Source organism: Octopus bimaculoides, chromosome 20 (assembly GCF_001194135.2).
Source record: "Octopus bimaculoides isolate UCB-OBI-ISO-001 chromosome 20, ASM119413v2, whole genome shotgun sequence".
NCBI lineage: Eukaryota > Metazoa > Mollusca > Cephalopoda > Octopoda > Octopodidae > Octopus > Octopus bimaculoides.
The window spans coordinates 36,578,407-36,588,582 of record NC_069000.1 but is presented as its reverse complement, the minus strand read 5'-3'; the positions used below and the strand labels follow the sequence as shown (position 1 = coordinate 36,588,582).

The 10,176-nt window shown below is 38.6% G+C and overlaps 1 protein-coding gene across 1 annotated transcript in view; it reads right to left on the bottom strand.

The window, feature by feature from the left end:
• Window positions 1–3,852: 3,852 nt before the first annotated feature.
• The window catches only part of LOC106873877 (centrosomal AT-AC splicing factor), a 21,557-nt gene continuing 15,233 nt past the window's right edge, over window positions 3,853–10,176 (bottom strand). The window contains exons 7-9 of the mRNA XM_014921396.2: window positions 9,284–9,398; window positions 7,023–7,155; window positions 3,853–5,916 (exon numbers count right to left, since the gene is read on the bottom strand). Coding sequence (XP_014776882.1) covers window positions 5,754–5,916; window positions 7,023–7,155; window positions 9,284–9,398 — 411 coding nt within the window. The 3' untranslated portion in view covers window positions 3,853–5,753. The remainder of the gene's footprint in view (window positions 5,917–7,022; window positions 7,156–9,283; window positions 9,399–10,176) is intronic.

Genomic DNA, 10,176 nt, shown 5'->3' with positions numbered 1-10,176 from the left:
TATATATATATATATATATATATATATATGTATGTATGTATATATACATACACACACACATGATGGGGTTCTATCAGTTACTGTCTACCAAATTCACTCACAAGGCTTTGGTCAACCTGAAGTTATAGTAGAAGACACTTGCCCAAGGTGTTACACAGTAGGACTGAACCTGGAACCATGTGTTTGAGAAGCAAACTTCTTACCACATAGTCATGTCTGTGCCTCTTTCTCTCTCTCTCTATGTATATATATTTATATATATACATATGTATATTCTTAAGCTCCAGGCTGGAGCTTAACTATGGTCTATCCACAGCACTTACTCAGCATTACCTGAAACCTCTGGGTCTAATTGACACCACTTTCACTCATAACCTATGTATATTTTTATTAATATTTAGCAGAAGTAACAGAGTGACTCAGGGTGTTTTTATTTCTTTATTGCCCACAAGGGGCTAAACATAGAGGGGACAAACAAGGACAGATAAAGGGATTAAGTTGATTACATCGACCCCAGTGTGTAACTGGTACTTAATTTATCAACCCTGAAAGGATGAAAGGCGAAGTCGACCTCGGCGGAATTTGAACTCAGAACGTAATGGCAGACGAAATACCACTAAACATTTTGCCCGATGGGCTAACGTTTCTGCCAGCTCGCTGCCTTTTTTGCTCTTCTACCACACTTTAACCTCTCATCACCCAGCATAAAGCCCCCACCCACTGCCCTCAATACTACCTCTCCACTCAGTTGAAGGGGTCTTGTCTTGCTAGTTACTTGGTGACCTCACTAGTGCCAGTGTCACTTAAAGAAGCACCCAGTAAACTCTGTAAAGTGGTTTGCACTACGAAAGGTATTTAGCTGAAGACCTGGGCTGAGGTGGTGAGGCAAGACCTTCGTACATTGGGCCTCACCGAGGCGATGACTACGGACCGAGACCTTTGGAAATGGGCTGTGCGTGAGAAGACCCGGCAAGCCAAGTAAGATCGTTGCCAGTGCCCCTGGATTGGTTCTTGTGCGGGTGGCACATGAGATGCACCATTTTGAGCGTGGCCGTTGCCAGTACCGCCTGACTGGCTCCTGTAGGATTTTCGAGCGAGATCGTTGCCAGTGCCCCTGGACTGGCTTGTGCGGGTGGCACATAAAAGACACCATTTCGAGCGTGGCCGTTTTCGTGCGGGTGACACGTAAAAGCACCCACTACACTCTCTGAGTGGTTGGCGTTAGGAAGGGCATCCAGCTGTAGAAACTCTGCCAAATCGGACTGGAGCCTGGTGTTGCCATCCGGTTTCACCAGTCCTCAGTCAAATCGTCCAACCCATGCTAGCATGGAAAGCGGACGTTAAACGATGATGAAACCATGCCAAAGCACGCATCGGAGCTCATTGCAGTGGTCCGGATTGTTGAACCAGCCAAATCATGCTAGCATGGAACACAAACTTTAAATGATAATGGTAATGATGATTACGATGATGATAATGAGGAGGGGGAGAGGGAAGAGGATGGTGGTGGTGGTGGTGGTGGTGGTGACAACAATGACAATGATGTTGTAACAGCTTGAGTCAGATGAACTCCATTACAAATCCTAACAGAAATGTTATGATTTATACAGAATGTGGGACATGTAATGATTTCAATTGAGTGTATGCAGCAGAATCCACCAAACAAGTTGATTTATATTAGTTGCACAATAAAAAAAAAAAAAAGGGATTAAATGAAGAATTTAATGGGATCTGTTATGATGCCAGGTACAATGACACTGTTTCTATGAAACTTGCTGAGTATTTTACATCAGACAGTAACATTGAGAAAAACCTGAAAGTACACATTCTCAGAAAATATTGCGATTCCACAGAACTTACAGTCATCAAAATTCATGAAGATAGATATATTTCTGAGCTGCATGTGGAGGCATAATGGTCCAGTGGTTAGGGCAGTGGACTCATGGTTTCAATTCCCAGACTAGGCATTGTGAGTGTTTATTGAGCAAAAACACCTAAAGCTCCATGAAGCTCCAGCAGGTAGCTTCACTACTGTTTGGTAGTGTGTAGAGGCAGCCAATGGTCAGTTGGTCATGTGGTGTTCATACAGCAACGATGTAGGCTGGTGTCTTGTGGAGATGAAAGTGGAGACTGGCTGGTGGCAGATACATTGTTGTCAGAGATGAGTTGTGTGTGGTCAATGGTGTGTGCCAAAGACCTAAAGCAGTCAAGAACTGCTGTTCTTATAGAGATCAGGAGGCTCCCAGGGCTGGTGATTAATTTCTCGTGTAAGGCAAAACAAACTGTTGCGCCAAACGTGATTGGACAGCTGGAAACTGACCAATACGAACAATAAGTTTGGCTAATCACAAGGTCATGTGATCTGCTGGAATGAAAAGGCCCGTGGAGCCAATATCCAGGTATTTAAGCCTAAACAACTCAAAACGAAAACATCTCACACATAATGACAGTATAAATCACTTCTGCCACAACTTCATCTTATATTGCTCTGTGATCACTTCAACACCTGACATGTGATATACCGTGCACCTGTATGGGAAACGTCAGTTTGATGAAGAGAATGAGCTAATGTACAGCACATACATTTGATCACTATAAATAAATCACCTGTGCAGGTCGTTCAGCAAAAGCTGAACGCTCATATGTTGTCTTTGACAGGTGAGTCCATTATTATAATTATTATTATTATTATTATCATTAAGGTAGCAAGCTGGCAGAATTGTTAGCATGCTGGGCAAAATGCTTAGCAGAATTTCCTCCCTCTTCACATTCTGAATTCAAATTCTGCCTTGGTCCTTTCATTCTTTCAGGGTCAATAAAATAGGCACCAGTTGAGCACTGGGGTGAATGTAATCGACTAGCCTCCTCCTCTGAAATTGGTGGCCTTGTGTCAAAATTTGAAACAATGATTATTATTATTATTATTATTATTAGTTCGAAGTCAATGAAATAAGTATCTGTTGAGTACTGGGGTCGATGTAATCAACTTACCCAGTGTGAATAAATAAGTAATACATTTGAAAGAGTAATCTGAATGCTAAAGGGTTAATATGAAGAACAAATGGATTAACAACCCACTGCTATTGACAACCTACTACCAATATAATATAAATATAATACAAATATATTATATAATTATATAAATATAATATAAATATATTATATAATATAAATATATATTGAGAACCTACTACCAATATAATATAAAAATAAGGACTCCAAAAGTCAATCGAAACACATACAAGTTCTGAAGCTAGTAAAAAAAAAAAGAAACAAATCCTTAAGTAAAAGAGAACAAAGAAAATGTTATGAGCTTGTGTGCTTTATGCCAAGATTTAACAACAGCAAAAAATAACCAAAAAGAAACAAAACCCTAAACCTCTCAGTTATGAATTGAAAACCAAGCATTTAAAACAGTGGTTCTTAACCATGTTTTAACCTATAGACCCCTTTGATTCCTATTTTCATTTACTGAACTCTCAATAGCCATTCGATGTTTTAAAAAATCCTATTATATTTTTATGATTAAATATTAGGAATTGTAGAAAGATAATTATTAAAATATTTTGTGTATTGTAGAAATATAACCAATGTTTTGAAGATAAATTTTAACAACAGAATCTTATATGGACTTCCACCAGGGTCATACAGACCCCCAAGGGTCATATGGACCCTCAAGAGTTATATGTACTCCCCCCACCCAAAGGTCAGAGAAGGTTGAGAACCACTGGTTTAAAAAGAAAAAAAAAATGTATACTCATTGACAAAACAGCACATTGGTGTAGCAAAGAATATTTTGAGGGCAGTTTTCAAAAAGAAAGAAAAAGTGAAATATAAACAAACAACTGCTGGTGTGTTTTATAGACTTTATTTTTAAAACTCTTCCAAAATATAACAATATTGATTTCAACACATGGTTTCAGATCAAAATTCTTGCAAAATAAATTCAATACATACAACACCCCAACACATCGTCATCATCATTTAACACCACTTCTTCCATGTTGGCATGGACTGTGAGGAATCAAGGCTTGACAGGAATCAACAAGCTAGAAGGTTGCACCAAGCTTCAGTGTCTGTTTTGGTATGGCTTCAAGAGCTGAATGCCCTTCTTAGAGTGTATTTGGTGCTTTTTGCTCATGGTACCAGTACTAGCAAGGTCACCAAGTATTTGCAAGACAAGACCTCTTGAAGAAAGTGGAAGTATGATAGAAGGACAAATTGTACAGACACTCACTTCCTTGTTGCTGTAACCACCAGAAATGCAATAATCCAGGGATTGGCCCAATGGAAATCTGCTACAAATGATACAGCTCTTTGGGAAAATGTGATAAAAAAAAAAAATAAAGAAGGAAGTTTGAGAATTTGAATATTAATGTGGTACCTTCAATTGTTTATGACCTTCTGGATTTTGTATTAGCATGCAGTTGATAGTGAGTACATACTACTGACAAAGCTCAACAAAGAAGAAACGCATACTTAGCATTCTCACTACCACTGGTGGATGATTTTTGTTGGCTACTGATATACTTTTGTGTTATTTAACACAGCATGTCCACAAGAGATAAATACTGTAGTAAATTTGCCCTTTTGGTGGTGTATTTGTATTAAGTATGATGCACAGATTGCTATTTTAATCTAGTACTGCTTCTGTAGCACATAACTGATTTTTATCCTACTGGGTCTAGTCTAGTGCTCATCTGCAGGTCCTGTGCATGTGAACCTTCTCCAACACTCTCTATATGATCTGGGAGGTCCCATACCCTCCTCTGTTTGGCTAATATGACTAGCTTTGGGATGAATACTGGAGTGTTTACCTGTTGCCTTCACCAGACAGACAGGATTTGAACTCAAAATGCAGAAAGCCATAAGATATACCATAAAGTATTTCTACAAATGCATTAACAATTCTGGCACTCTCTCACCCACAGGGCAATGTGAAATGAAGTGTTTTGCTCAAGAATATGTTGTGTTGTCCAGTTTGGAAATTGAACCCAAAATCTAGCAATTGTGAATGCAACATCCTAACCACCAGGCCATGTGCCTTCACATTCAGCTGGGTAGCTAATTGCAATACCAGTGATTTTTCACTTATCTTTCTTCCTATGTCAGTAGCAACATATTTTGTCTTAGCATGTGATTCCCAGTGCATACATAGTACATGCTACTGACAAAGCCCAATGACGCAGAAATGTGCATCTAACATTCTCATCATAGCTGGATAATGTTCATGCTACTGATATGTTTGTATTTTAAGCACAGTACACCCATGAGAGATATTATCTCTGGATGACCACCACAGTAAATTTGCCTTTTTTTTGTGATGTATCTACATCAAGAATGATACACAGACAGCTATTTTATTCTATCATATATTTTTCATGTAGTCTTGGATATATAAAAAGACTGGATGGTCACTGATCACAGAACCTTTTTCATTATATGTCTCCTCAAACAGGGCTGTGTTGCAGGGTTAAACAACAACTGGGTACTCTTGCCTTTGAATATTAGTTTAACCTTTTTACATTCAGATTATTTTGCCAAGTACAAGGCTTATTTAATTCAAATTGTTTTGAATTAATCAAGCATTATCTTGTAGCTTTGAGATCTCAATGATGTTTATTTTTGGGACTCCATTGTTGGGTAAGTGAGAGATTCCAGATTTAGCCAGTTTGAATGTAAAACGAGTAACATATTCGAACTGGATATGTATGGCCAGTTTAAATGCAAATGTGTTAAGCCTGGCCATTCAACTAAGTTACACATCTCTTTTTCTTATAAGGTTTCACAGGAACTACAGGTGGATTGGCATCTTTTTTGCCAGACACTCTGGATTTTGGTGCTGCTGTTGCTGACTTTTCTGTTTTCATTGGTCTTTTACCAAACATTTTTGTCTTGTTTTTCAAGAATTGATGCCTGAAGCAAAAGAATAAAAAGATATCATTATGTCATTTGTGGACAAAGCAAAGGTACATACATGGCTTTCTGGTAAGAATTCTGCTTCTCAATCACATAGTTTGGGGTTTAGTTCCACTGTGTGGAACCTTGGGTGTATGTCTTCTGTTATATCTCGCAGGTAATCAAAGCCTTGAGAGTGGATTTGGTAGACAGAAACTAATAGAAGCCTATTAGCCTAAGGCAGCGAGATGGTAGAAACGTTAGCACACCGGGCAAAATGCTTAGTGGTATTTGGTCTGCTGCTATGTTCTGAGTTCAAATTCCGCCAAGGTCGACTTTGCATTTCATCCATTCAGCGTTGATTAATTAAGTACCAGTTACGCAGTGGGGTCGATGTAATCAACTTAATCCCTTTGTCTGTCCTTGTTTGTCCCCTCTATATTTAGCCCTTTGTGAGCAATAAAGAAATAAGAAACTAATAGAAGCCTATTGTAAAGATATGTGTGTGTGTGTGTGTGTGTGCAGGTGTGCATGTGTTTGTGTATGTTTCTATCTCCTTTATTTGACATCACACGACAGCTGTGTGAGTGTTACTATCATTTCCAATTGTCCATGGAAATATGTCTGATCATGAAGAAATATTACCTTTCTTGGAAACAGGTGAGGGTTGGCAACAGAAAGAGCATCTGGCCATAAAATCTGCTTCAACAAATTCCTATCTGGCCCATGTGAGCATGAAAATGTAGACGCTAAACGATAATGATTATGATGATGATGATGATGAATGTTATTGCTCTTAGTTTAGATATAACGGTTCCTGGTTCAAATTCTATCTGTTACTTGGTACACATCCAGTAATAAGACATCTAATGATCAAACTAATTGAAGTATTTAATAAAATAACAGTTATTATTAAGCTGATGTTTAAGGTGGTGAGCTGGCAGAAGCATTAGCACACTGGGATAAATGCTTAGTAGCGTTTTGTCCATCTGTACGCTCTGAGTTCAAATTACACTGAGGTTGACTTTGTACATGCACCTTTGATGAGTTGTAGTACACTTGAGCACTATACACAATAATTTCATTATACATTAATACAAAGACAATGTAAAAAAACAACTTACTTTGTATCAAGTCTGCGATGGTTGTTCCAGACACAACCAAAAGAAGGCAACCACTGAGCATTCACAGATATTTCTCTGCTTAAGCTGGCTCCAACACGCTCTTTTGGCAACTTAGACATCTTAACATCAGTTACTGAAATTTGAAATTAATGGAAATCGTAATTATGATTTTGCTTTTCTTTGTTTGCCTTTTAATTTCAACATTGTGTTTGACATGTTTCAAATGAATATTGTTAGCACTACCATTTTATATTTTATTCAAAGAAATACCCAACACAATGTATGTTTGATCTGCAGTATGTCAGATACTGTACATAGCCTTGAAATTATTTTTCTAAGTGAATATTATTGATTATAAGCAATGATTATCAATATTGATTATCAGTATTGACTATATACACTCACTGAACATATATCTACTTATGTGAAATAAACATATAGCTTTATTACATAATCATCATCATCATCGTTTAACGTCTGCCTTCCATGCTAGCATGGGTTGGATGATTTGACTGAGGACTGGTGAAACCAGATGGCTACACCAGGCTCCAATCTGATTTGGCAGAGTTTCTACAGCTGGATGCCCTTCCTAACGCCAACCACTCAGAGAGTGTAGTGGGTGCTTTTACATGTCACCTGCACGAAGGCCAGTCAGGCAGTACTGGCAACGGCCACACTCAAAATGGTGTATTTTATGTGCCACCCGCACAAGAGCCAGTCCAGGGGCACTGGCAACAATCTCGCTCGAAAGTCCTTACACATGCCGTGGGCACAATGCCAGAAAGGCGATGCTGGGTGGGCACAGGTGCCATCACAATTTCGCTTTCGCTTGCCCCAATAAGTCTTCGCAAGCTGAGTTTCGTGTCCAATGAGGGAGACGACATTGGCATGGGTGCCAGTCGTCGAATTTAGTTCGATTTCACTTGCAATTCATCAGATGTCTTTCTATCTGTGTGGGGACACACACACATACACATACACACACAAAATAAGTAACAGACTTTAAAAAATATATTGGTGTCCATTGTTTGACTAAGACCCTTCAAGATGGTGCTTCAGCATGGCCACAGTTCGATGACTAAAATAAGTAAAACAAAGATAAAGAGCTAAAGCATTTGTCTTTACAGTTACACATTCTTTATTTGGTTATTCATTGAAAACTCATGACAATGTCCACTCTTTTAACAACGAGATCTTTTATGGCCAAACAGTCCTCTCCTGGACCCTAAAAGCCAGTGGTGAATGTATGTGTGGTTGTGGTGCTAGCTAAGATGGTTGAATTTTTTGGCTATTTTCTGCTTTCTTCTTGGATGGAACTCATAGAAGATGGAGACCCAGGAAACATGGGACAAAGTACTAAAGGATGACCTCAGGATGCTGAACCTTTTGGATGAGATGACAAAGGACTGGGATATCTAGCATCTTGCTATACACAAGAAGAATTGTTCTTCACAGGTGAAGAGGATTGACTTGCAAGATTCTTGTGCCAGTTCCATGTAAAAAGCACTTGTGTTGGTGCCATGTAAAAGTGCTTGTGCTACATTAAATGCACCCAGCATACACTGTGAAATGGGTGGCATTAGGAAGGGCATCCAACCATAGAAACAAAGCAAAATCAGACTGGAACGTGGTGCAGCTTTCTGGCTTGCCAGCTCTGGTGAAACCGTACAACCCATGCCAGTATGGAAAATGGACGTTAAAGGATGATGATGATTTAGGTGATGCTGGGTGATCATGGCCTCAGTAATTTTGCAGTTGGTCTTTGCAAGTTGGTTATGTGAGGCCCATGACCAAACACCAGGCAGTTCTCAGGATGCACTGGAGGCAGTGGAAGTGTTCGAAGAACTCCAAGCTTCACCGAAAAGGCGGTGATACAAACAGCTTGGAATGTAGTCATCACTGGCTTAAAAAAAAAAGTACTGGGGTTGATTCATTTGACTAAAATTCAAGGTGGTGCTCCAGCATGGCCACAGTCAAATGACTGAAACAAGCAAAAGAATAAAAGAATAAAAGAATTCCTTTGAACCCTTTAGTGTTCAGATTATTCTATCAAACATAATGCTTATTGATTCACATTGTTTTGAATTAATTATGAATTATCTCATGTCTTCAAGATCTTGATGGTGTTATTAATGTAGAATAACATTGTAGGGTAGGTGTGAAAGCCTGCATCTGGTCAGTTTGAACATAAAACAGATTAAATATTTTGGCCGGATATGGCCAGTTTAAATACTAAAGGGTTAAATCTGTAAAATACTCACAGTGCTTCTGATAGTCTACTATACTAGGGCCAATTACTTGGTGTTCTGTAGATTTGTCAGACACTTGCATCCAGGGTGGCAAACCCCCGCTGTGTACATTGGGAATGTTTACACGCTGAGGCATAATAAAAACAAGAACAATATTGGTATTAAGATACAAAAATATTAAAATCAATCCTTGGAGATCAATAACATCTCTGTCTCCAATATTACAAAGATTCTCCTTAAATACGTATCAAGAATGTAGGGAATTTGACAAAATATTTGATCATAGTTTACACATCTTATATTATAAAAGAGAAGCTGATCTTAGTCTGTCTGTCCGCAACAACATCTGTAAAGAGAGGGTAGAAGGGGAGGAGAAAAGTTGTTATTGAGAGAGAAATAAGTGGGAGAGAGAGAGAGGTGAGTGTGTGAAAGGTAGATAAATAGTGTTGTTGCCTTAGTAACTAACAAGTTTTGATTAAAAAGGTAGGAATTTTAAGTGCAAATCTGTCAACACAGACTTCAAAAAAAGATTATATGTATACACACACACATACAAAAGAAAACATCACAAAAACACACACACACACACATGCATACATACACATACACAAAAAAGAAAACATCACAAAAACATACATACACACAGGTGGAGACACTCAATAGAATACATCTAACCCAATGAAAAATCCTAATTCTTTTTTCAAGAGAAATTCTTCACAGCATACACACCCATCAACTCACAGCTTGTCATTTTTCAAGACATATTGAAAGGACATTCAACCCAATACATACACTCACAGAGAGAGAGAGAGAGGGGATGGGGGTGGGGGAGACATAAAACCCATTCAATAAATGCTTTTTAGCCACTCCCTTGACAGGAACACACAAAGATTTCTTTTAGACAA